The sequence below is a fragment of the Schistocerca cancellata genome, chromosome 2 (assembly GCF_023864275.1).
Source record: "Schistocerca cancellata isolate TAMUIC-IGC-003103 chromosome 2, iqSchCanc2.1, whole genome shotgun sequence".
NCBI classification, from domain to species: Eukaryota; Metazoa; Arthropoda; class Insecta; order Orthoptera; family Acrididae; genus Schistocerca; species Schistocerca cancellata.
The window spans coordinates 1,084,369,403-1,084,397,198 of record NC_064627.1 but is presented as its reverse complement, the minus strand read 5'-3'; the positions used below and the strand labels follow the sequence as shown (position 1 = coordinate 1,084,397,198).

The window sequence follows — 27,796 nt, the reverse complement described above, 5'->3', positions numbered from 1 at the left end:
CCAGTATACACTTTTGTCTCAAAATCTCACTGCTACCAAATTCCGGTTTTAACCAACTTTCTGTACCTAGTATTATGTGAGCTCCACTGCTTTTTAGGAGTGCTTCAAACTCTGGCACTTTACTCAGAATGGTCTGGAAGTTAATCACCAGCTAATCTTTCCAGTTGAATCCAGGGAGCAATATGTAACATAATTTGTCTCATGTGCATTATTATCAGTGCATTCAGGCTGCAGCTGCTACTGCCTTGACATAATGTAGCACCACACAAGCAACTGGACTTCCATTCAAGAGAATGACTGTTCAAATCCCCATCTGGCATTCAGACTTTTTCCTGTCTCTTTCCTAAACTGCTTAAGACAAATGCTCTTCCTCATGTGCTCCATCTCAACCTCACCACCAACTGGATGTTAAACTCTTGTCTCCTATCTTTTGTTTCAGAACAATATTATGAAAAGGATAATATTGTTGTTATTGCAACCCGGACTTTCGAGTGTTTGATTTTTCCTTTGTTTTATCATTGAAAGCTATGGGATATAAAGAGTTTTAATGTTTTACCTGATGAAGGGCCATTTTAAATATGCAACAGGAAATTTAGGCCATTAGGTGTTGTCATCTAAACTTCATGACACTTAACAGGACAAGCATTCCTTTATTAGCAGATGATAGCACACTGTTTTGTTGGAGAGGTCTGGTAATATAATGGAGAAATAATTTTCCTTTTCTGCCTTTGTCACTCAGTCATGCAGGTTCAGCATGGTTATTAACGGATTTGGGAAAGTCAATTTAAGAAGTGGCTGGATGCCCTTCCTGTTGCCACCCTGTTACCCTCTCTGCCCCAACTATCTGTATGCATGTGAAAATGTGCAAAAGTTTTCTAAATGTTTGTGAATCATGTAACCAAAGTGGAACTTAGTTACTAGTCTGATATTCGCCTAGTGGAATGTGGGAAACACCTAAAAAACGAATCCAGGCTGGCTGGCACAATGACCCTCATCGTTAATCTGCTGGTAAATTTGATCCAGGACTGATGTACCTCCTCATCCTGGAAGCAGTGATTTACCGTGCACACATATTCAGGTGGGAATACTAGAAAAATAATTAAACAACAATTATGTAAAGATGACTGTATTTGTATTAGATTACTGAGATGACAATTTCTATTTTATTTTTGTGATAAATAAACACATTAACAAGTTAAGGAAGTTATAAGCAGAATAAATTAGATCAAAATACATAAAATATAATTAAAGTTAATCTACGTCTTCCATAAATTCTGCTGATTTCCCCACATGCACATCTGATACTTCTCCAGCATTAAATAGACTGTTATCTGATCCAAAAGCTACACTGGTGTATTCATCCTCTGTCACCTGAAAAGATGCTTGATTTGTATTTACAAAAGTATTTTGTTATATAAATTATTTGTAGCAATAAAAGTTAGATGATTTTCACAGCATTGGGGTAAATTACTAATTTCCATAGACGCCATTTATCACTATTAAACAACCATTGACCTTTCATTCCCACTCATATGAGTTGCACAAATGGCACACTTTATCAGTTACTACAGCTTCTGTAATTTACACAGACTGATACAGAGCTGCATCTACAAGACAGCTACTTGAGTATAAGACAGCTACCTGACTGTCATTTTCTGCTGACAGTTTCACTAGTATTATTTGCAGCAGTAGTATCAATAATGGAATAAAAATACTGATATTAAAACTTCAAAATATAATAATTTTTTTGTTGAAAATGATTGTGTTACCTGCCCACGGTATTTTGATTTTGATGCTGAATTGAGTTTGAAACAAACTTCAATGACAATAAAGTCTGTTCTGTAGTTTTTCATTTTTTGGAAAATGTCAGAAAATATGTGAAGATTATAATGGTGTAATCAGGCATAAAATAAATCAACACATAATAGCAGGATCAGTTTAATGAGTAAGACAAGCTTGAGAAGAAATGAAAAGTATTCTTTTTATTTGATATTTATAATTTTTATGCTTTGTATATCCACACTAGAAAAAAAGACTTCTTAAATATAGCAGTTGAATGGCGATTAAAGAATAATGTTATGAGTCACTACCAAACTGTTGTCTGACTGTTAAGAGCATAACTGCCAGTGAAAATGGGTGATATGTTGTAATATGTGGTGAGATGTCAACTTATGCCACCACAATCTCACTCACAGAGTTCACATTTGGTGCCACTGGCAGGCTAACGAAATGAGATTGATTGATTGATTGACTGTGAGAGAGCCTACTTCACTTGCCAACAGTGCCCATACCAACTGAGTGGGGATGACTGCACACCAGCAGCATGGCCCACTCTTTGTGTTCATGTTCTGTGCAGGTTCTACCTGCCAGTTAGAACTGTTCAGTGATTTTTTTAATGATGAACTTGTTTGTTACTGGACTTGGCCTCACTTTGCTCCCACTGATTTTGTCCACATGTGTATGTAATCTCTGGTGATCAGTTAGTGCAATTGTATTATTGTATACTTTGTTAATGGCAATAAAGATGTAGGTACTACAGTCTTTGGTGATGGATTCATTTTTTTTCCCATGTGTGTTCCACAAGCACAAAGGATACAGCATTGGTTCAGTTATTACAACAACAGTAGCAGCAGTACAAACAGAAACAACACCAGTTAGACGTGCTTCACCAGCTAGTTATGATTTACCAGGGTGGCACTGCCCTTCCACTCCCACCCTCGCACACCCACCTGCACTCCCAGCTTTTCCACCATTCAAAGAAGTGAAGGAAGAGGGATTAAGTGTGCCATTTGTAGAATCATTACACAGTGTCCAGGCAGTGGTTCTGACTCTATATTAATCCTTTATCCTGTCTTGCATTGCACCCAAAACATTCCATTTGCTCCAGAAACTTGCCTCATTGATGAATCCTGTGGCATTGTAATTTTTTTCAAATGTGTGAACTGCTCAATGATTACTGTCATAAGGAAACCCACGTTGTGACTTCCTGGGTGGATTTTCGCCAGTGACAACAGGAACTGGACCAGTCATATCTGGCATAGGTAGCTGACCCCTGGGGGTTAAGCCTATAAAATGCTGATTTATATGTAATCATCACCATCATCCTATGCTGACCCTCTGATACATGATATCATTCTTTCTGCTCCATACAGAGGTGAATCAGAAGGCAATGAGCTGGGGGATCTCACAGTCAGGAGCAGGGATTTTGCTAGTCACTCAGGAGTTCAAAGTGCCTCAGGCTGTGATGGAACAGTTCAAGGATGTAATGGGTGCAGCAGCAGTGTGTTTGGTCCATAGAAATAGCATTGTTCATGTTATAACGTCAAGTTGAACAAATATATTTCAAGGAGGACACACTACATGTAAGTCACAGATCAAGTCAGAAAGTGATATGCCAATCTTATCTAATGTAAGCCTTGATTAGTTGTCATCTGTTGGTTAGCAGTTTTAAATTGGACCCTACTTTTAATGTGCCCTTTTAATGCTATTGCTGCTAGCTTTTAATTAGTATATCACTTTTTGACAGTATAGACTGTAAGGTGTCGCTACTTTCCTTGTTGATCAATAACAAGAGCTTGTAAATAGAAGTGGCACATGTGCATGTTCTTTTAACTGATGACTGTGGCATGTTGTTCCATGTTGCCACTTATATATAGCCACTAAATTTAAAACTTGTTTGCCACTCATGTAAAAGGAATTTTCATTGCGCTTTACGGTTTATATAATAATTTTATATTGCACCTTCCACTCAGTTTTACTACTGTTCTGGACCGAACTGTTCAATATGCTCCTTTACTATGCACAATGCGCTTTTAACTTATATTGTGTATTTTTTATGTAATTTTTTTTCTAATTCATTTTAAATGTAAACCACTAAATTCAAATTGTGAATGGCTGGGCTAGTGGCCCCGTGTTCTTCTCTCTGTCAATAGATGGCAGCACTTTTGCCACTCTGGTTTACCAATTTGCCTCCTCATTCGCATCTGCTACTCCCTGTTCTGTGGTCATAGGCAGCACACCTTGTCTGGTACACGCGGTGCTCGGGGACCACAGCACAGCGTAAGTGTCATGATATCATTTGTATATATTCCCCATGCAGGCAGTTGTCTGTAGTGCTGTGTGGTGCCCCTTGTGCATTGACATAGGTTTCACAGCACCTAGCCTGATCAGCAGTTTCGAAATGTTTTTGAAAGTTTTTAAAACTTTTTAGAATTTTTTTTTTTAATTTGTGTCGCGGTGTGTGAGAATTATCTCCTATCTTTTGCTATTTCCAGTACGTCACCTGAGGATGGGCTTATAACAGTCTGAAACCGGTCATAAGAAAATAAAGTAATTCACAACTGAAGTGGTATTCTTAACCTCTGCAAAAATTCTATTGTTGACATATAAACAAGTATAAATTCTGTAACAATTGTAAATATTTGGAAGATAAAGTACTAGCAATCTTTAAGTATCTATTTGGCTGTAGTCAGAAACATGTTAGCTGAGCCAACACTTAATTAATTCCAAATTAATTAACAATTTTGTCAAAAGTATTGTTTATGTAACTATATTTGTTAATTTCACGATTTAAAAACAGATAATTTGGCATAACCCTCATAGTAGAAGAAACTACTAAAAAGAACCAATTTTTCAGTGTATTCAGTTAATTTAATGAGTTAAGTTTTAATTGCAGTTTCTGTAAATTAAACTTTGAACAATGTGTAGTTTCAGTAACAATTATTGTGATGATATATAAGGGCCCGATTTTTGGTCACGAGACAGTCAGTCCATGGCTGAGTTTCAGACGAGTAACTTGTGCTGGTTAGAACAACAACAATGATTCAGTTTAACAATGTGATAAGTGTTAAACAGGTAGGCCTTGTAGAATGAGATTTTCACTCTGCAGCGGAGTGTGCACTGTTTGAAACTTCCTGGCACATTAAAACTGTGTGCCTGACCGAGACTCGAACTCGGGACCTTTGCCTTTCGCGGGCAAGTGCTCTACCATCTGAGCTACTGAAGCACGACTCACGCCCAGTCCTCACAGCTTTACTTCTGCCAGTATCTCGTCTCCTACCTTCCAAACTTTACAGAAGCTCTCCTGCGAACTATGCAGAGCTAGTACTCCTGAAAGAAAGGATATTGCGGAGACATGGCTTAGCCACAGCCTGGGGGATGTTTCCAGAATGAGATTTTCACTCTGCAGCGGAGTGTGCGCTGATATGAAACTTCCTGGCAGATTAAAACTTTGTGCCCGACCAAGACTCGAACTTGGGACCTTTGCCTTTCGCGGGCAAGTGCTGTACCATCTGAGCTACCAAAGCACGACTCATGCCCCGTCCTCGCAGCTTTACTTCTGCCAGTACCTCGTCTCCTACCATCCAAACTTTACAGAAGCTCTCCTGCGAACCTTGCAGAACTAGCACTCCTGAAAGAAAGGATATTGCGGAGACATGGCTTAGTCACAGCCTGGGGGATGTTTCCAGAATGAGATTTTCACTCTGCAGCGGAGTGTGCACTGATATGAAACTTCCTGGCAGATTAAAACTGTGTGCTAGTTCTGCATGGTTCGCAGGAGAGCTTCTGTAAAGATTGGAAGGTAGGAGACGAGATACTGGCAGAAGTAAAGCTGTGAGGACTGGGCGTGAGTCGTGCTTCAGTAGCTCAAATGGTAGAGCACTTGCCCGCAAAAGGCAAAGGTCCCGAGTTCGAGTCTCGGTCAGGCACACAGTTTTAATCTGCCAGGAAGTTTCATATCAGTGCACACTCTGCTGCAGAGTGAAAATCTCATTCTGGAAACATTCCCCAGGCTGTGGCTTAGCCATGTCTCCGCAATATCCTTTCTTTCAGGAGTGCTAGTTCTGCATGGTTCGCAGGAGAGCTTCTGTAAAGTTGTAAGGTAGGAGATGAGATACTGGCAGAAGTAAAGCTGTGAGGACCGGGCGTGTGTCGTGCTTCGGTAGCTCAGATGGTACAGCACTTGCCCGCGAAAGGCAAATGTCCCGAGTTCGAGTCTCGGTCAGGCACACAGTTTTAATCTGCCAGGAAGTTTCATATCAGCGCACACTCCACTGCAGAGTGAAAATCTCATTCTGGAAACATTCCCCAGGCTGTGGCTAAGCCATGTCTCCGCAATATCCTTTCTTTCAGGAGTGCTAGTTCTGCATGGTTTGCAGGAGAGCTTATGTAAAGTTTGGAAGGTAGGAGACGAGATACTGGAAGAAGTAAAGCTGTGAGGACCGGGCGTGATTCGTGCTTCACTAGCTCAGATGATAGAGGACTTGTCTGCGAAAGGCAAAGGTCCCAAGCTCGAGTCTCGGTCGGGCACACAGTTTTAGTCTGCCAGGAAGTTTCAGGTAGGCCTTGTGCTAAAACAATGACAGTGTCTGCCCCATATGTACCTGATTATTCTTCAAGAATTGTGAACTTTGTGGTTAGGTTTTACTGCTTGTAGGTGTTCAACAAGAAACTATTGTAGCAGCATGTGGAGTTTCACCTGCTAACTATTAATGAGGCTTATCAAATGTTAACCAACTGTGCACTGGCCATATAACTGTGTTTTATTGGGGGATTGTGAACAGTGAAATTAAAGTACTGCAAAATGTAGCTGTGCATCTGTCAGCTATATCATTTAAAGTAGTAAGTGTCAGAACCCACAATCCCCATTTTTCAGCGAGTGTAGCATCACAATACGTCGACACCGGGAGAATCAATAAATGAAGAATTACCTAAAGCAGGTGATGGTAGAAGCCTGATAAATATCCTTGATGGCTGACAGATCCGGACTCTGCAGCATCTGGTCTCTTATTCACTGTGGCCCAAAGAGCACTTCTGCCCTTGTAATATGGTCCGAATGCCCTGTCTGGGCATTTGCTTTCAGCTGGCTGCCTGGATGTGCATAGGCTACAGCACGAAGCAGGCATGGTCAGTGTATGTCCACTGTGGATGCTGGCAATGTGTCACTGTCCCACCCTCATTACCAGTTGCACTCTTAGTAGGGTGCCAACTCACTGTGCCCACAGCCACAACAGACCTCGGCAGGGAGCCAGCTTGCAAACTCTTTGCCATTCCAGGGGTTGGGTCCTAAGGGGGCCCCTTCCTTTGATGAGCTGTTGGGCTCTGAGCCCTCCGTCAATGTTTGATGGTGGCTGCCTGGATGCCACCCTACTGCAGGAACACCCACTGGCCCTCCCCCATCTCTCACGAGTGACAGGACTATTTCCTTGCCACTGGCACATGCAGTGTTGTCCCAATGCCTGACTCTCCAGTGTCCAGACACTTCTGGCTTCATACCCTCCCAGGCTGGAGAGAGCTGATGGCCTAGCACTGTGATGGTATGCCCCGTTGGATGCTGGCAAACTGATGGAAGTGAACATTGCAGCTGCAGTCACGCCACCATGTGTTGTGGAATCATCTGGGTGGGCCTCGTGGCCTTCTTGGCCTCACCTGTCCATCTCCAGTGGCAGTCTCACTCACATGGCCTCCTGCCTTTTTTCACCGATACCTCGATACCTGTGACACCTGCTCACAGATTTTTTTTTTTTTTTTGGGGGGGGTGGGGGTGGATATGGTGTGTTGTGTCCACTTTAAAGCTACCACCCTCCACCCATCTAGTTCACATTTGGTGCTGCCAGTGAGCGAACAAAATGGTTTCACCTGCTTCATCTGCTGCCAGCCTTATAGCTGGCCAAATGGTGACCCTCTCTCTCTTGCACAGTTCTCACTCCATGAAGGTTGTACTTGCTGATTAGGATTGTTCTGTGATTTGTTATGCTGAACTTGCTTGCTACCAGACTTGGCCTGTACAGCTTTACCCAGTGTTTGTGTTCAAGTATGTGTGAAGTCTCTGGTGCTCAATAAGTGGAACAGTATTACTGTGTACTTTGTATTTGCCATAAAACTGTAGATAATATATAATATATTTATGGTATAGAATAGGGATTAAAAAAACAGTGATTATGTGTGCAATTCTGTCACATTCAAAAAGCAGTTATTAATAATTTTGTATTTACCTTTTCTAATTGCAATATAGAATAAAAACATTTGTGAATAATAATTTCATTTTACAAAATTAATTTCCATAATTTCAAGTTGTTGTAACAAGTACACAAAAATTTTAAAAACATAAACTATTATTTTATGTCAGCTCAAATGAGTCCTTGTACTGAATTTTCTTTGTTTTTAACAGTAGAACTTAGACTTTCTTTGTATTGATAATTTGGCATGAGATACCATATAACATGGTCACATGATGGTAGGCAATGTGTATAGCTGTAGTATGGCTAGCAGTATGTGAAGCTGTAGCTGACTGAGTGGAGTGGAAAAATGTGTTCCTAATGTTGTGTGTGCAAGAAAATATGATGAAATGAAAGAATTGCTGAATATAGGTGTTGAAATTTATTCAAAAATTACCAGTTTTACATGGTGTACATAAAATGGGAAAAATCCAGACCAATGATGAAATGACTATAATAAACAGTTGTGAAGAGTATTAATTAAAAAAGAATATGTTTCATTTTCTGCTCTTGAGTAATTTTGAATACATTGCAACAAACTCATTTTATTGGAGGAAACTGTAAATTCTTTATTAATTCAATATGTGTAAACAATGAGAGTAGGAGTGTTACAATGAGCAGTTGGAATCATAATTAGGAATAAGATCAATTCTGAAAGTATCACAAATCATGTTGATATAGTTTTGTAATATGTGGCCTTTTTTCCCTCCAAAAAAGGATTTAGCAGTTCTTCATTCAAGGTTTCATGGATTTCGGAGTGTTATTACAGATGATACAAATGATACAATGATATTTAACTAGATTCTCAAGTTATATAACATGAAAGCAATAAATGAAAAATAAAAACTATCAAAAAGAATTAAATGGATGTTATGATAAGCTGTTATACTGTAATGTCTACTACATTTTAGAAATTAAAAGAAATAATTTTGTGCACTAATACTAAGAAGAATAACTTTCCCATCTTTCTTTATTTTTATAGACTTTGACAGTATTATCACATTATTAACTCAGAGAATTATGAACGTCAAGGTGCTTTGTGAGTCTGGAAAAAAAAAATCCTAGGAATGCAGGGACTGGAGGGAAAATGATGAGGAAATATTTAGGAAAAAAATAATTTTGGTTATTTATTAACTGTCTACATTGTCGACATTTCAAAAGTTCCAAAGCTGTAGCATTATGGTAGCAGAAGACCTTTCTAATGATCAACTCAAATACTGATAGTGAAAATATTTGGATAGTAAGAGCAGTAGTCACCAGATTGTGTGCCAATATTCTGAATTAAATGACAAAGTTATCTGATGTTTTTTTTGTGATGACAACATATTAAACCTGGGTAGAGACAGAGAGAGGCAGGAGGCAGGAAGAATGGTTGAGGCCAGTTTTCCAGATAGGAATGCGGGAAGGAGATGTGGTAGGTGCATGGGACAGGCATGCGGTACACGTGTGTTGGAACTTAGGGAGTGGTCTACACCAAAGATGATGCGTGCATGTGGATTGGGAGGTGATGGTAGGATGGAGGGGAGGGAAAACTGTTGGATGCAGGGTGTTTGGACAGTGGGTTACCAGAGACTGAGGCCAGGACAGTTACAGGAGTGAAGGATATGTAGCAAGGATAACTCCCATCTGCATAGTTCAGAGAAGCAGGTGGTGAAGGGAAGGATCCAGATAGCCCAGGTTGTGAAGCAGCCATTGAAACTGAGCATGTTATGCTGGTATGCATGTTGTGCCAGATTTGTTCTCGGCAACCATTTGGCAGTGTCCAATCATTCTTGTTGACAGCTGGTTGGTGGTCACACTGACATAAAAAGATTGTGTAATGTTTGCAGCACAGCTGGTTTATGGCATGGCTGCATTTACAGGTGGCATGGACGCTGATGGGGTAGGCTAAGCCAGTGACAGAACTGTACTGGAAGTGCTGGGTGGATGAATTGAGCAGGTCTTGTACCTGGATCTTCCACAGGGATATGGTCCCTGTGGTAAGGGGTTGGGGAGTGGGATTGGCATAGAGATGGATGAGAATGTTGTGTAGGTTACTTGGGTGATGGAAAACCCTTTTAGGAGCAGTGGGAAGGATCTTGGGCATGATGGTAAATAATATAAGCTCAGATGAAGGATGTGCTTCAAATAAAATGGCACAAATTCAGAAGCTTTACTGGTCTCATACAGATATGATTTTATGTATATAGACTGAAGCAGAGGGTGAAAATTTGTACCAAGGCTGGGAATCATACCTGGGTGTCCTGTTTACTTGGCAAGTGCTTTAGCCACAAAGCCAAATTAGCATAGCAGTTTGAACAACTCCACAGGTTACCCTGGCACACCTCCATCCTTGATCCAAATTCCCACTGCTTCCCTAGTCTAGTTTAAATTCCCCCTTACACACAAACAGATATGGTTCAGCTGTTCCAACCCAGGGTAATACTGAGTGACAAGGGGGCACTCCATTGTACCTGATTCTTGGGGGTGGTGGAAGGATTGGGGGTGTGTGAGAATTTGGCATGGGAAATCTGCTTGAGAACTGGGTTTGGGGGTTCTGCCTGTTTGTGAAGGCCTTTATGAGACCTTCAGCACACTGGGCAAGGGAATTCTAATTACTGGAGACATGTTCTCCACAGATGTCCAGGCAGTAGGGGAGAAAATGTTTAGTGTAGAAGGGATGGCACCTGCCAAAACACAGGTAATATGGGTGATTAGTGGATTTAATGTCAACAGAGGTGTGTATGGTATCACCAGAGAGGTGTAGGTCAACACCCAGGAAGCTGGTGCATTGAGTGGAGGAGGAACATGCGAAGCAGATGGCAGCATAGATGTTGAGGTTGTGTAGGAATGAGGACAGGGTGTCTTGAGTCCAAATTGTGAAGATATCATCAATGAATCTGAAGCAGACTAATGGCTGGGGTTTTTGGGAGGACATGGAGGTTTTCTCCAGATGGCCCACAAACAGATTGGTGTAGGAGGATGGTAATGCAGTAATAGGTGCAATAATGAATAAGAAGTAGAAATGTATGTCAATATGAAAAGCACAGTGAATGCATTATCATAGCCAAACTAGACATGAAGCCAACACCCACCACAGTAGGACAAGTTTATTTGCCTACTAAAGTGCGCGTCATTTATGTTGGCGGCTGAGTTTAGGTTCGTTCTGCGCATCTGATGTCACAAAACACAGTCAGCCAATGAACAGAGAACGACGCTGCCACATCTCGACTGCAGTGCAGAGCATGGATGAGTGTCTTTAGTTTTAGAAACGTTCAGTCATAAATAAAGTAACAGAACAAAAGCAATGTCTTGATAACAGACATTCTTTTATAGAAAGTTTGGAAAATGCATTCTTTATACCAATTGCTTCATATTCTATTAATTAATTAAACGAAACAAGCAATAAGACTTCTAATTCAGGCGATAGCAAGGAAAGGTGTTCGTATCACTCTCACGAACCGCTTTTTCGCAATAAAGAACAGCGGTAATTGTTTATTTCCTATTATACTTTCATGAAGCATGAGTAATTCATAGTCATACCAACAGTGTTTGTCAGTATTTTGCGTGACGTGTTATAGTCATCATAGCGTTATGTAGTCACTCATGAAGTTATGTAGTGAGTCGAGGTGCGTTAGCGTAATGGTTAAGGTGTTGCGATGCTACGCGAAAGGTTAGAGTTCAAACCTTGTGCAGTGCTTAATATTTTCATTATTTAAAAACAATATCGAAGTGCCTTACTTCATGAATTATATTCGTTTGAATGCAATTTTTTGAAATTTCTAGTGCTTTGTCTCTTCATTAACCCTTTCGCTGCTGCAGGCACATGCTCGCCGCATTTTGTCATCACTGCACTACTCGCCTGTGCAGACACATGGTGTTCCCACTGCTTTGACACACTTATCATTCGATTTCACAAAAACTGTTTGGCCCAAAAATTTGATTTTTACACATCTTCTTGACTGATACCTTCCCCCCATAAATGACTTTAATTTTGTTTCGATGTTCAACGCAGTTATTATGCAGCATTAAATGTAGTAAACCATTGCACGAAATTTTGAAGAGTTTGCAGAGGTAGAAGTCCATAGCGTATACTTTCCGTATGGTCGATTTTTGTTGCCACAATGTTGAGAATGAAATGTGGACAAGATACCTAAATTTCATATAAAATTTACTGTATAACAATATCTCATTTAATTTAAGTACGACATAGGTGTCGTATGTAATATTGAGAAATATTCTGTCTTTTGCAACTGTAATAAAAGTATTATTTACACCGGACGAGTTTGGCTTTATTTTACAGCACTTCAATCAAGGAAAGGTATGGTACATACACAATGGTACTCATGTTCTCTTTCTTGTTTTTGTTCCACTGTCGCAGTTTTACCAATGGTACTGAAATATATTCCTCTTCTGCAACTGTAATAAGGGACTTATTTAGACCAGACGCGTTTCTCTCTTTTAAAGCATCTTCAGTGGACAGTATTTTGTCTCCTCCATTGCCAAGTCACCTTTCGTAGTTTTGTGCTGCGGTAACACAATATTCAACGTTTGTGTTGGCAGATCAGTGTTTTAGCAAATAAATGATGTTTGTGTGTGCCACACACAAAAATTATATTTGACATAGCTCAGAGCACTTCACTGATAGACGGTATATTCAAGTCCTAATGTTTTTGTAAGTCCACAGTTTTGTTTAATGTATTTTGTCTACTTCCTTTTGATTGATTGAAGTGCTTGAAAATAAAGCCAAACATGCTCAGTGTAAATAAAACTTTTGTTACAGTCGCAAAAGACGGAATATTTCTCAATATTACATAGAAAACCTATGTGGTACTTAAATGAGCTATTGTTATACAGTAAATTTTATATGAAATTTAGGTATCTTGTCCACATTTCATTCTCAACATTGTGGCAACTAAAATCGACCATACGGAAAGTATACTCTATGGACTTTTACCTCTGCAAACTCTTCAAAATTTCATGCAATGGTTTACTATATTTAATGCTGCATAATAACTGCGTTGAACATCGAAACAAAATTAAATCATTTGTGGGGGGAAGGTATCAGTCAAAAGATGTGTAAGAATCAAATTTTTGGGCCAAATAGTTTTTGTGGAATCGATTGATAAGTGTCAAAGCAGTCGGAACACGATGTGTCTGCACAGGTGAGCAGTGCAGTGACAAAATTGCGCACAGCGCAGAATGCAGGGAGCACGTCTTTGTAGCAGCGAAAGGGTTAATGCGGCCGTGGTGGCTTTACAGTTTACTTCATGAACTGCGTGCTCCCCCCTAAACGTAAGCTTGCAAACTATGCTATACTATGGCACTGCTTCTATTGGCGCGTGCGTCGTGTGCAACTGGCAACGCAGCAATCTCCCACATCTGGGCGGGCATGCGCGAGCCGCCAAGATAAAAGAGTTGAACTATAACTCCACAGATGATGAAAAGAGAGAAACAGTGTATGAGGTTGTCTGGTCCAGCTCTGCTTGAGGGTTCGTAATGACTAAATGATTGACACTTCTATTGATTCTTTGAAACTTTATTAGAAATGCACACCTGACATCTCTCTTATACATGGATTGGACAGAAATGCAATAATTCAGAACTCTAATCCTTGACATAAAAAGAAGTTGATTACAGGTTACAGTTTGGTAACATTATGCAACAGAACATTGGCAAGGAGTGTACATTAGCAACAAATTCACAAAAAACAAAGAATAAACAGAATAGACAGAAAACATATAAAAGCATAAAAAAAACAATGCTCCTGGCAGCTGGATGTGGAACTGCTCAGACAGCCATGTTTCACTTGCTAAGAACACTGCACTGCACTGTACACTACAGATCATTGAACTTCATTTTAATGCATGATGGCTGACATACAGGCCACTATACAAACTCCCAGGCAGAAGCGGAGCATCAGGATTGAGGAATCGCACTGGGAAGTGCACCCGGCTGCCAGAGCAAGTTGTCTGTGTTGGAGGAGGAACCGATTCAGGAATTGGATTCTGCAGTGGTGGCACTTGCGATGATAGTAGCATCTCAATCCGAGGTGGGTGGATGCCCCCTTTGAGCCACTGTCTGTGGTGCATCAGTCTGAAGGTGAGGTTTCCTCACCTTTGTAGACTGAAAGGACACATTATACCATGAAACTACGTCTTTAATCCACTGAACTGGTTTAACGTGGTTCAATGAGACAGTTGTACCCTTGCCAATCACAAGATTGTCCATTATTTATGTATATCGTTGGAGAACTTTATATGGGCCAGAATATTTGGCTTGCTGTGGTGGTTTAATGCCTTGCGTGTGGAGCATAACCTGTTTACAGTGCATGAGATACTGGTGCATGAAGGAGGGCAGTGGGCCATGCCATGAAGCTTTTGAATTATGGATCCTGTAAATGTGTTATTAAAGTGATGCAGAACATTTGACTGATCATGTGCAGATATCTCAATTGTGTCTGTGTCAACAAAATCACTAAGCATTTGCAATGTTTCATCATAAATCTATTCTGCTGCTGAAAAGCCAATGTTGGACTTGAATGTTGTTCACAAGCTGAGTAGTACCACTGGTAGTGCCAACAATCAGGCCTCTCCATGGCAGATTAGTGCTACCTTCAAACAATGGTGCCAGTCTTTGATCATCCTGTTTCTTGACAGGTGGTAGCTAGTGGTCATATGGTGGGTGAATTCACCAACTAAGTCAAAGTACAGGCAGAAGCTAATGTCTCAGCTGTGATATTATTGACTGGTATTGCTTCAGGCAAATGGGTATAATGGTCAATCATGTTAATAAGTACCTCTGTCCATTTAATGCAGGAAGCAGTCCTACAGTGTCCAAATGCACATGGGTGGAGTGAGTGGTGGTATCTGAGAAGTTGCCAATTGGGGCTTGGACATGGTGAGTAATCTTGCAGCATTGACACTGGAGACAGTATTTGCCCATTCCCAACAGTCTTTCTGCATTCCCCACACAAATTGCTGAGACACTAAATTAAAGGTTGGACACACCCCTGGATGGCACAACTCATGGACAGTGTTAAAAGCTTGCTGTCTGAATATCGGTGGCAGAAAGGGGAGAGTTCAGCCATGAGAGATGTCATACTACAGATGTATTCCTTCTCCTGGAACATCAATGAGCTCTAGCTTCAATGCTGATGTGGAATCATTCACATACAGAAGGAGTTCATCGTCTTCTTGATGCACTTGTGTAAGAGCAGAAAATTCTATTGAACTGGAAACACTCTTGACCCATGATATATAACCCATGACAATGTTGTTGTATCTGAGTATCTGAGTATGAGCCTTCGCACAGCCCAGAACAGAAAATTTGGAGGCACCATGGAGCACATAATTATAATCCCTCAAAAGCAGTACAGAGTATCTGTTGGGCATTGTTCATGAGTTAAGCACATAATAGTCATCACATGGGTGCTCTTTCATTGGCACCAACTGTAATGCTGAGGACATGGGCTTTTAGGTGGCTGCATTATGCCTTCACATATTATAAACTCAAATTCAGCCTTTGCTATTGCTAAACAGTCCAAAGCCAAAAGTCTTGGCCAACATGCTACAGAGGGTTCATCTGTCATCCTTATGCGGTGCACTGTGTCATGTGGTATGTGCTTAGGAGTACTGGGGGGCCTGGCCAAGTTTGGGTAGCTGCTCAGAAACACTGCACATTCGATCCCAGAAGCCTGCATTGACCTGGTGTTGTGAACTGCACTGTGGTGGACATGTGATTGCTGCTCAGCAATGTCTGGAAGTAGTCTGTAGTGTACCAAGTGGTCTGCTCCAATGAGTGCCTCAGTGACATCCATGATGGTGAAGTTCCATGTGTGTGGGTGGCACAGTCTAATGGTACCACCACATCTGTCCATCTATCACCTTGAAGTGTTGCGATACCAACAGAAGATCTACTCCTTGAATGACATTGTTATCAACCTCTTCCATTGCTGGAATTGTCATGCGACAACAGCGTGTGACCTTTACTGTGAGTGAGTCATGGTTAGCATATGCTAATGTTGCTGCAGTGGTTGCACTGTTGCCCTGTGCTGTCACTGCACAGACCTGTGTGGGTGTTACTGCATCTTGTATTCAATCGGCAGCTGTGCCGTGGCATCTGGCAGCATGTCAGTCTGTGAGGAAACTATGGCTTTTATATGCAGTGGCAAATGACTGCTCCATGGTGGGCACAACATATCTGGTACAGTGGTTGTGTCAGCCTTACTGCATACATGTCACAGGTACTGGGGTGGCTTTCTAGTGCCTGTGTGACTTTCTAATGTCCATCACCTCTTGAGTAAGGACTTTCCATATGTGATCCTGTTGGAAAGCAGCCACAAGTCATACCAATTCTGACTTGAGCTTGTGTATGAGTTTGTTTGTGGTATGACCCTAATTATATCTTGCACATCAGCAGCGAATTGATGCTCAAGTTGGCTTACTATGAGAGTGAACTTAGTCACACTGGCTGTTATCTCTATGCCACAAGAAACTTGCTTCTGCTTGCATTATCTCTTTGCCACAAGAAACTTGCTTCTGCTTGCATGATGGAATTATCCAGCAGAACAGTGGCAGGTGAACTGCTGTTCTCAATACTGTTAGTTCTTCGGCCAACACACAGTTCAAATGAGATTCTGCCAATTATAACGGGGTCACCACTTGTCATGTCCAGCTCAACTTTTGGCTAATCGACTTTCACTTGACGAGTTCATAAAAACTAAGTGAATTACACTTGCACTGGTTCTTTAGAACTTTATGAGGAATGCATGACTGATGTCTCTCTTAAAATGGACAGGACGGAAATGCCATAATTTGGAACTTTAATCCTTGACATAAAAAGGAGTTGATTACTGGCTACAACTTTGTAACATCAGGTAAAAGAACATTGGCAAGGAGCGCATACCACCAACAAATTCAGAAAACACAGTGTCTCTGGTGGCTGGGCACTTAAATGCTCAAAGAGCCAAGATTCACATGCTAAGAATGGTGCACTGCACTGTACTTTACACAGTGCTGATCTTTGCATTAACATATGGTGGCTGATGTTTAGGTCACTACAACGTAAAAGAAATTATTCAGATAGTTAAGGAAGAGGAAAATTGAATTGTGACTAGGGACTGTAATTACATAGGAGGCAAAGGATGAGAGGAAAAAGTTGTAGGAGACTGTGAACTTGAAAAAACGAATGAAGAGGAAAGCTGGTAAACAGAATATTGCAAATGGCATAATTTAAGCATTGCAAAAATTTGGTTTAAAACCCATGAAAGAGTCCTGGGGATAGTGGAAAGCTTCAGATTGATGGTAAGATAGAGACTTTGAAATCAGATTTTAAACTGTATGACATTTCCACAGACAGACGTGGGATATGACCATAATTTTTTGGTTACCAACTGCAGATTCAAATTGAAGAGATTACAGAGAGGTAGGATATTAAAGAAATGTGAACTGGTTAAATTAACAGAACCAGGGAGTGTTGATTCAAGGGATCATTAGGTAAAATGTGACTAAACAGGGTAAAGAAAATTTGTTTTAGTATGTAGTCATTAGCTGGCAAAATGAAAGTGTGACTACAGATTAAAACAAATAATTTTTCTGCTTATGTTAGTCACTGTTTGAGCCAACAGTGTGTCAGGAATGTGTAACACAGTAGATGATGAGTAGCTGAGAGAAGAAACAGTGATCTACATCTCATCTACATCTACATCCATACTCCGCAAACCATCTGACGGTGTGTGACGGAGGGTACCTCGAGTACCTCTATCGGTTCTCCCTTCTATTCCAGTCTCGTATTGTTCATGGAAAGAAGGATTGTTGGTATGCCTCTGTGTGGGCTCTAATCTCTCTGATTTTATCCTCATGGTCTCTTCGCGAGATATACGTAGGAGGGAGCAATATACTGCTTGACTCCTCCGTGAAGGTATGTTCTCGAAGCTTCAACAAAAGCCCATAGTGAGCTACTGAGCGTCTCTCCTGCAGAGTCTTCCACTGGAGTCTATCTATCATCTCTGTAATGCTTTCGAGATTACTAAATGATCCCGTAATGAAACGCGCTGCTCTCTGTTGGATCTTCTCTATCTCTTCTATCAACCCTATCTGGTACGGATGGCAGCAGAGAATAAAATAAAGACAAAACAGGACACAATAGAAATCTTTGTCTAACTCATGAGTTATCAAATTTAATTGACAATAGGAGAAAACATCAAAATTCAGAAATGAATCAGACAAAACAAAATACAAATTGCTAAAAATGAGACTGACAGAGAGTGCAAAATGGCTAATCAGGAATTCCTAGAGCACAAAAGCTCAGATGGTGACCGAGCATTAAGCAAAGATGGGAAGGCTCTTTTTTGTTTCTTTTTGTTTTTTGTTTTAGGGCACACAACTACAATGGTCATTTGCACCCAGACTAAATTATGAATGCACTGCGAGGTACAATGTTAAAACAGCAACTAAAAAGGACAACACTATAAAAGGCACATTAACAGGCAAAGGATTAAAAGAAAACAGCATAATCAAATGTCCTTAGACAGGTTTGTCAAGTGGATAAAACAAAGAACGTGAGCAGCTGCTCCTGGGTCATCCGCTAAAATTTCATCCAGAGTACATGGCAGGCCAAGATCAATGTGCAGTTTATTAAAATTCGGACAGGATGTTAAAATGTGGTGTACCGTCGGCAATTGCCCACATGGGCAGAACGGCGCCGGCGCAGCTGTCAGCAGATGGCAGTGGCTGAACTGGCTGTGTCCAATCTGTAACCGGGCCAAAATGACCTCCTCCCACCGAGAAGGGCATGAAGAGGTTGTCCAAGCCGTGGGGAGAGGTTTCAAGGCCCGAAGCTTGTTTTCAGTAAGTGTAGACCAATCGGCATGCCGCAGCGATAAAATGCACTGACAAATGAGCCTGCTAAAATCAGATGATGGGAAGGCTGAATGAAATATATAAGGATTTATAAAAGTTCGATACAAGGAAAACAAACTGCAAGACAATATTATAGAAAAAGGACAGGATGTAGATAAAAAAACAGATGAGAGATATATAGTGCAAGAAGAATCTGGCAGAGCACTGGAAGACCTTAGTCAAAACAAGGCTACTAGAGTAAATGAGATTTCTTCAGAAATACTGAGATTTTTGGGAGAGTCAGCCATGATGAAACTGTTCTATCCGGTAATCAAGAGCTATGATTAACAAAAACCTGCAGATGTCAAGAAATTATTTGTTTTGTGAACATACTGCTATAGCTTTTTCAGTTTTATTTCCCCTTAAAACAAATAAGGGCAAAAACCACAATGAGCAAGGATTATGGATGCATAATTCCTTGAATTACAGTGGTTTGGGCTAGGAAGAGAGAACTCTACCTAATTCAGAGTGTAAACCTGCTAAGCTATTACTTTGCCTCGCAAGTATTGAGGATGTTCACCTTCAAATATAGTCTTTCTGTGATTAATAGGTTTGTTCAAAGTAAATGAAGACTTAATATCATAACGGAGACAACCAGTCTGGTCTGAGCAGCCAGAGACAGTAGTCATGTGTGTGTGTGTGTGAGGTGTGCTGTCTTGCTTGAATGTGTGTATGTTTTTTTTCTTTTCTGGTGTAAGCTTTCGCCAAAAGCTTGATGTGTAACAGTCTATTCATTGTGCCTGTCTGCAGCTCAGTGTGTCATCTTTACAGCAAATAGAAATCTATCCTTTTCATAGTTGTTGTTGTTCCAACCCAGAATTTCCACTGTTTGATTTTAACTATGTAATGAAACTGAGGAGGAGAAGATTTTTTCAGAGCAGTGTCTTTTCTGCTAGTTCACAATGTTACATTTATTTGAAGTATGTACAAATAGTATAAACCAGTATAGTGACAGTGTATTGTTAAGTTACAGATTAATTTTCTAAGCATTGCTTGACCTTTGTTACTGGGTACTTTAACATATCCCTGAAAATTCGTCTTCTTAATGAGTTTTATGCAACGTGATGGATGAATAAATTGTTTGCACTACCTATATTTGTGGAGTGTTGCTTCCAGCAAAGTTTGTTAGTCATTCAAATTGTTATAACTTCTTAATGAAGATTGCAAGAAAACGGAACAATATTACATATATGCATTGTAGACACTATGCTGGTGCTGTTTTCACATTTGAACTGTGAAATCAATGATCTACTGTGAAACACATACCTTGTCTTCTGGTAGCCTCTCTGACAGTGAAAGCCATCGGTACTTGGCTTCAGTAGAAATAGCCTTTCGCTCTATCTCAGCTGATATTTTCTTTTCATATTCATCCAATAGTGTGTACATTTCTAACCATTCTTTTATTTTCTCCTCTTCCTTTGATATACGTTCCACCGCAGCCTGTTTTACAGAGTGATAATAAATATGTAATTTTTAGAATTTTTCAACAAAAGAAGGAATATTAATTTTTTTAAAGTACAAAAGTATTTTGTGGATTATAAAATATATTATCATCTACTCTAACAGTTCATAATACTGCTAAACAGTGCTTATTACACCAGTTAGAACATTTAGCGTAACCTCATGTGACAAAGTATAGCTGTAAATATTGCTATAAGCTTTGTTTTTTAAATGCAATACTGTGTTCTAATATGGTCAACACAAAATTTGTAAAGATAATGGTTGCCGCAGTGGCAGACTGTCCTCTTTATGTGCTGAAACAGAAACAAATGGCCCAGGTTTGAGAGAGACACAAATGAAACTGTCAACCCTGCCTCCTTTTTGTTTATTTATCTACAATTTTTTCGTTCACTCATGACACTGATGACTTCTGGAACTATCATACTTAAGTGTACAAGGACCCTACAGTAATTAATTGACCCCTTTATGTTATTTTAGTTTGTATTGTGCATATCAGTGGTTCTGTGTCTTGTGGAGCCCCAGAGGCTTATCTGTTATTGTTCAGAAGTTATGAATAAAGCCATATTTGTGTGACTTGGAATGACTTTGTGTATTACCCGGCTCCTACACTATTGACAACGAGTTTGTAACTGTTTCTCTGTGTACAGTTTTTAAGTGGAGTTTCATCAGTTTTATTCATTGAACAGCTTTCTTTGGCTGTGAGCACTTTGTCGGCTTCCATTAACAGACAGGGTACCATTCTACTGGTCCATCCACTGTCTTTTCCTCCATATGATGATTCAGCTGAGAATTGGGAAGCTTACTAAAAATGACTCTGACACCATTTTTTGACTGTCAGTATGACACACTCGAATTTCTGCAAAGCCTTTGTCAGTTTGCCCATTTTAAGAACTGGTAGCTCTTATTTTTGATCACATATGAAGTTTATTGTCCAACAATTGTCATAAACAAATGCATGTCATAGTGGCATGAGCTGCATTGTACCAATGTCACAGGAAACCAAATCAGTCTTACAGGGCCTGACAGCTGAACTCCATGGCTGTATCAGTTCATTACTGATGCCCATAATGACTCTTATGTAGACTCTATAGTGTTCAACACAATTATCTGTTTAGCTCCAGACAAGGAATGCACCAGAAGGCTTTACTCTGTGAAAACCTGCAGTTGTAGAAGTTTTGCAAATAGCACTATCTTTTGAAGTTTCTCAGGCAGCGCCTGACAAAACTGAAGCATGGGGTGATGTAGCAGTAGTGTCACAAAATGTGCTCACTAGGATGACAGATAGCTTACACGAGGAAGTGACAGTGGTGGCAGAAAACATGCAGGCCCAGTGCTGAGCAGACCAAGGTCGGGACCAGCAACCATGACCACCACAGCACCAGCAGCAGCATCAGCATTCTCTGTTTCTGTCTTGTCCTCTCTGTTTCTGTCTTGTCCAGCATGAACGTTTGGTGGGTCCTAAGCACTGGGCTACATGTAATGCTTGCCAGAAGGCCACATGGTCTATGTGTGTTGTTTGCTGAAGGTTGCTCGGGATATGGACATGGAGGTACCCTGTGCGACTCCAATGCTTTTGACTTCTCCCAAGTTGCTTACTGACTTAAGTGCTTTTCACTAAGTGCTCAGGCTACAGGTCGACATAGGTGCTGCAGTGAGGTTATTGAGTTCTCAAACCTATGTGACTGTAGGCTTACCGCCATTGACACCAGTTGTGCAGAATGAACAGAACAAGGTGCTGTTGGGACAATTTACAACATCTGCCTCTTACAAGTCACTGATCCATTCCATTACATTTTTGGTGGTTAGGCCTACTGATGCCAGAGTTGAGAGCTTGTTTGGCAAGGAAGCATTTCAGGCATTTGAGTTTTCTATCCCCAATGCAGTTCATCTTGTGTCCAATCAGGTATCATATTCTCAATTGGAAACACTGTGTGAGGAGTTTTAGGAATTGTTTTTGGAAGGTGTAGGCTGTGCTATGAATTTTTCCACACATATTTCTTTGAAATCCATGGCTAACCCTCATTTGTGTTGTGTGCATCCTGAATGGTCAAGTGAATGCAGAATTGGACAGACTTCAATCTACAGAAGTCGTGCAACTTGTTGTGGCTAGTGAATGGTTGTTTCTGCTGGTTGTAGTTTGGAAGCTGTAGGAGAAACTTTGCCTCTGTGATGACTTCAGTACCACTGTCAACATGCATTCAATTGTGGATACATATCCTCTCCCACACCAGGAGGAACTGTTCACAAAAATATCGAATGGCCAGTAATTTCCTAATTGATTTGTCTGAAGTGTATCTAAAGGTTCCTGTGGACAAAGAGTCTTGGAGAGTTCTGGTTTTGAATACTACTTTTGGTCTGTATCAATATTTACGCTTTCCTTTCAGTGTGGGTAGTGCCACTGCCATTTAACAATGATTTTTGAAGCAACTGACTATGCATGTCCTGGGTTGCAGTAATTATCTGGATGATATTGTTGTCACAGTCTCCTCCATGGCTGATAACTTGAAAAATTTGCACACTTTGTTTTCTGTCCCCAGTCCACAGGCTTACAGAGTAACCCTGCAAAATCTCAGTTTTTTTCAACCTTATATTGTTTATTTCAGGTTTGAGGTCTCATGGGACGGGATTTGCCATCTGACAGACAACATTTCTGTGTTATGCCTATGCTTCATCCCATGTCCATGAAGGAACTTCAGGTCTTCTTAGGGAAGATAGCCTACCACCATAAATTCCTGCTGGACCTGCTGGAGGTCACCACATTGGCCCATTAGTTGCATGCCTTGTTACACAAGAATGTGCATTTCTGCTGGAGCCCAGAATGTGAACACGCTTTTCAAATGTTGGAATTCAAACTACTCTCAGGCCTCTCGTTTAGCTACATTCTCTCTGGACCAGCACATAGTTGTGGTGACTGATGCATCACAGTATGGCCTTGGCACGGTCCTAGCCTACAAATATGCTGCTGACTCTGAACGACCTGTTGCTTTCACCTCTACACCTCTCAATACAGCTCAGTAGCATTACTCTCAGGTGGAGAAAGAAACTCTTGCCATAGTCTATACTCTCCAGAAATTCCATGTTTTTTTGTATAGCTAAAAGTTTCACATTATTACTGACCATAAACACTGGGTTTCCTTGTTTAACCTTCATACTTCCTTGCCTGACAGTGCAGCATGCAGCCTACAAGCTGGACACTGCTCTTGTCTCACTACAATTATGAAATCCATTTTTGACGTACGTCTGAACAACCCATTGTGGACACCTTGTCCCACCTTCCTGTGCGTTCTGATCCTGACTTTGATTATGAAGAATTGCTTTGTTTTCATCTTGACACTGGAACACAGGCCACAATTCTGGGTTTTCCAGTTACGAGTTCATGCATAGCAGCTGCCATTCTTGGCAACCCAGTTCTCCATCAGGTGGTTTGATTTGTTCAACAGGACTGACGAGATAAAGTGCTGAGTTGTGCTTCAGACCCCCTGTGCAACTATTTTCCCTTATGGTATATGTATCTCTGATTTTGATGGTGTTTTGCTGTTGCCCATGGAAGATCTCTCTCCTAGAGTAGTCATTGTCACCACATTACAGCATGCAGTTCTACACCTTCTCCAGCAGTGCCATTGGTGAATTTTGCATGCTTATCTCTTAGGAGACATATTTTTTTGCCCAGTGATTGACGGCAAAATTGTCCATTTTGTCATGGGTTGTGAGCAGTGTGCTCAACAACAGGCAGCTCCCAGGGTGTCTGTCTCCCTGGCCTGCTCCACACCAGCCATGCGAATGCATTCATGTAGGCTTTGTGGGTCGCTTCCTGAATTACTACTGGCTTGTGGTTGTGGAGGCATTTTTCTGGTTTCCTTACATTCTCAGATATGCATTGACTTTGGCTGAGCTCACAGTTCATATGCTTTCAAGAGGTTTTGTAATGAGGGATTGCCTCGTGGCATGTTGCAAAAGCTATCAGGTGCCAGTGTCACACTGTAACACACCACCATTGGCTTGGTTGGCAGCTCAGCCCTTGTAACCATACGATGTTGTTGACCTGCTATTTGCCTCATGACCTGCAGAGGGCCTTCACATACATCAGAACAAACCACAGAGGGCATGTAAATCAGCAAAACAGATTGCTTCTGCCATGAATCTTTTGCAGCATCCACTATGTCACATAAGCCAATCAGAAGGAAGTGTACCTGTGCTATATGGGTATTTAGGGCTGCATCTGCACCAATCATCGCAGTTACAATGCAGCCAGTGCTGCCTCAACTGCAAGCTGTGTTCACTGCCAAGGGACCTCAGCAACATGCCTGTGGGTCTGTTGATATTCTGTCAGATTCATTTGGCAAGACAGTAGAGACTGTGAACTTGTACAGATTGTAACTTATGTGTTAGTCTGTTCCAATGTGCTCCACTCAAGGAAAGCAAGGACTTATTATGTTGTTTCCATAACCAAGACTTGTAGGCCAAGTACTTGCATTTATTCATGAACATATTTTCCTGTTAGGAACTAGTTACAAAGTTTGTTACTTGTTTGTGACAGTCAACAAAGACCATTTGTGTTGAATTCATTGTGTTCATAAATGTATTGGATGAACTACATCCTTGTGTGTTTCTTGCAGAAGTGTCCTAAGTCCCAGATACTTCACCTTGTACCTTACTTTCTGATAATGAGCCCCAGTTTGTTTTCACAACTTTCAATTGTTTTGTTCCTGTCATGGCATTCATCATATTATGGCTTCACCATTCCACCCTCAATCAAATAGTGAGGGGGAATGGGGGAATGACTAATGTGTACGCTGAAGTCCGAAATGAAAAAGTCTTTGTGAATTCTGCACCAGATGATGCCCTTCTCCATTTTCTGGGCACCTATCACTTCGTGCCTATGGTGGGGGGGGGGGGGGGGGGGGAGGGGGGGAAGCCTGGCTGAGTTGCTTCACTGCCAGCAGCCACGCCTGCTCCTCTACCTTCTGCAGCCTGTGCTGCACCTGCAGTGATCAGTTTTGTCTGGCTGCTTCACACCAGGATCACCAGTGTGGGCACAAGAGTTTGGTTGCCAGCTCAAGTGGATACCAGTCCCACCATTGGAGATGCTGTCCTTGTGATGTCCATACAGCTTCTCTGTAGAAATTAGTTCGATCACAGATGATTTCTGTCCTATATGAAGAACTGTGGAGGATTTCTAGCATGTTTTTAACTAACGTGACATGTCAGTGATGCTCAGTGTCAAGCAACCACATGCTATAATTTCTCTATACACTTGCTAAATAGTTTCTGTGAATGCAATTTGAGCAGGCTTAAATCAAAGTATCCCAGTGTGAATCTGTCAACAACAGGCTTCCCCTATAGACGAGTGTTAACATGTATGTAACTGAGAGCCATACTCTCATCAAAACCATATACAAATATGATTGACTGATGTACCTTTTCTTTCTCCTGCTCACTTTCTCTTTCAATCATAGGCAGAGTCCAGATAGCTCGCATACACTTGCCAAGTCCAAAGGAAGCAGTTGCTCTCAAGGGAACTGGCAGTATGTCTGCAAGGTGCACAGGACCTTCTGAAGGTGGAAGCACTGTCTCACATGGTGACCAGAATCCGTTGCAATCAAGCATTGCTGGTTGTGAGAATACCAAGCCTTTTGGCAGGTTGTGTGTACCTGTGTGAATATTATGGTAAACAACCAGGAAACTCACCAGCAACTAAAACATCCAGTCATGAAAGTTTTCATTGTATATAACTCAGTTTGACAGTAAATGGTATAATAAAGCTAAGCACAAAATCATGTAATGCACAAAAGAGATGTTTAACTATTTGGATGCTATGGTTCAAAACCTAAAATTTACAATAGATTAAGGCATATAAGAATGAAATTAAACAGACTAGAAGAGCTTGTTTCTGTTAATGATTTTTTAATATCGGTTGACACTTGAGAGGCATCTTATCCTGTCATCAACTGGAAGGGTTCAGGAGCATTACTCATTATTACTCAACATCTGTGCAGAACTTGAGGAAACTCTTCAGAGTAGTGTCCAAGTAATAACTGTGTTTGGGAAGAAATGATTGTAAACATTTCTGATATGATCTTTTGAATTAATTTATTATCCCATTTGTTGATTTACTGATGTTTTGAATTTATTTAAGAGGGTAAGTCAATTGTTATCTGTAAGTAGTTATAAAATTTTATTGTAATCAAATAAGAAATTTACAAGAACATTATTTTTCAACATAGTCTCCTTGCATTTCAATGCTCTTGGTCCATCATTGTACAAGGTTCCTGATGCCGTCATAAAAGAAGGTTCTTGGCTGAGCTGTGAACCAGGAATGCACCGGTTCTTCCACTGCTTCATCTGAGGCAAATCGATGGCCCCTTAATGCTGGTTTGAGTGGACCAAACAAGTGATAGTCAGAAGGGGCAAGATTGAGACTATATGGAGGATAATCCAATACTTCAAATTTGAGTTTCTGGAGTGTTGCAGCAGTGTGGGCAGCAGTATGTGGACACACATGGTTGTGCAACAACACAACACCTTTTGACAGCAATCCTCGGCATTTGCTTTGAATTGCAGGCTTTAACATGGCAGTAAGCATCTCACTGTAATGTACATTGTTTATTGTTGTGCCCATTTCACCATAATGTTCCAGTAATGGACCTTGAGCATCCCAAAAAACCATAAGCATCAGTTTTCTTGCAGATGGTTGGGTCTTGAACTTTTTCTTGCATGGAGAATTTGAGGTTTCCATATCATACTCTGCCATTTACTCTCCAGCTCATAATGATGGATTCATGGTTCATCACCAGTAATGATCCTGTCTAAGAAGTTGTCCCCTTCATTACAATAGCAATCCAAATATTTTTTGCAGATGCCCAAGTGCATTTGCTTATGCAACTGTGTTAGTTTTTTGGGTCCCACCTTGCACAAACTTAATAAAACCCAAGTCTGTTTTGGATGATTTCGTAGGCAGAACCATGACTAATTTGCAGATGATGTGTCATTTTGTCAATAGTTAATCGTTTGTTTAAGAGAATCATTTCACATGAACACTCAGTGGTTTCTGCATTTGTGGTGGTAAACAGTCGTCAGGCTCCTTCATCATGTGTAACTCTTGTGTGAGCATTTCGGAATTTTTCAGTCCATTTGTAGATTCTCTGTTGTGGCAAAACACTGTTCCCGTACTGTACCGAAAGTCTTCGATGAATTTCGGCCCCTGATATGCCTTTTGACCACAAAAAACGGATCATTGAATGTTGCTCTACTTTGGTGCAAATAGACAGTAGAGCAGCCATGATTAACAGCACGGCAGCGGTAACAAAATTAACCTAGCAGCTTGAAAATTGCGAAGATATAACAACAAATAAACAAAAAATGTCATCAATGTAAATTGACAGTACTACCAAAATAAACAAAAATATAACTAAATTGTGGATAATGATTGACTTAACCTCGTATTATCCCATTAACTCA

At 40.7% G+C, this 27,796-nt stretch overlaps 1 protein-coding gene across 1 annotated transcript; it reads right to left on the bottom strand.

The window, feature by feature from the left end:
- Positions 1-1,251: 1,251 nt before the first annotated feature.
- Positions 1,252-25,945, bottom strand: LOC126161228 (uncharacterized). Its single transcript, XM_049916970.1, has 3 exons — positions 25,757-25,945; positions 20,144-20,317; positions 1,252-1,371 (listed from the first exon to the last, which is right to left on the bottom strand). The coding sequence occupies exons 1-3, from the start codon at positions 25,943-25,945 to the stop codon at positions 1,252-1,254; spliced, it is 483 nt and encodes a 160-aa protein (XP_049772927.1).
- Between the last annotated feature and the right edge of the window lie 1,851 nt (positions 25,946-27,796).

Bases quoted from the DNA above. Each gene is read 5' to 3' on its own strand.
- LOC126161228 (XM_049916970.1), bottom strand. From the start codon at position 25,945: ATGCTTGATTGCAACGGATTCTGGTCACCATGTGAGACAGTGCTTCCA. The intron at 20,318-25,756 runs GTACATCAGTCA...TCTGTAAAACAG, and splicing joins GTGAGCAGGAGAAAGAAAAG to GCTGCGGTGGAACGTATATC. The intron at 1,372-20,143 runs GTATGTGTTTCA...GCATCTTTTCAG, and splicing joins AGAGGCTACCAGAAGACAAG to GTGACAGAGGATGAATACAC.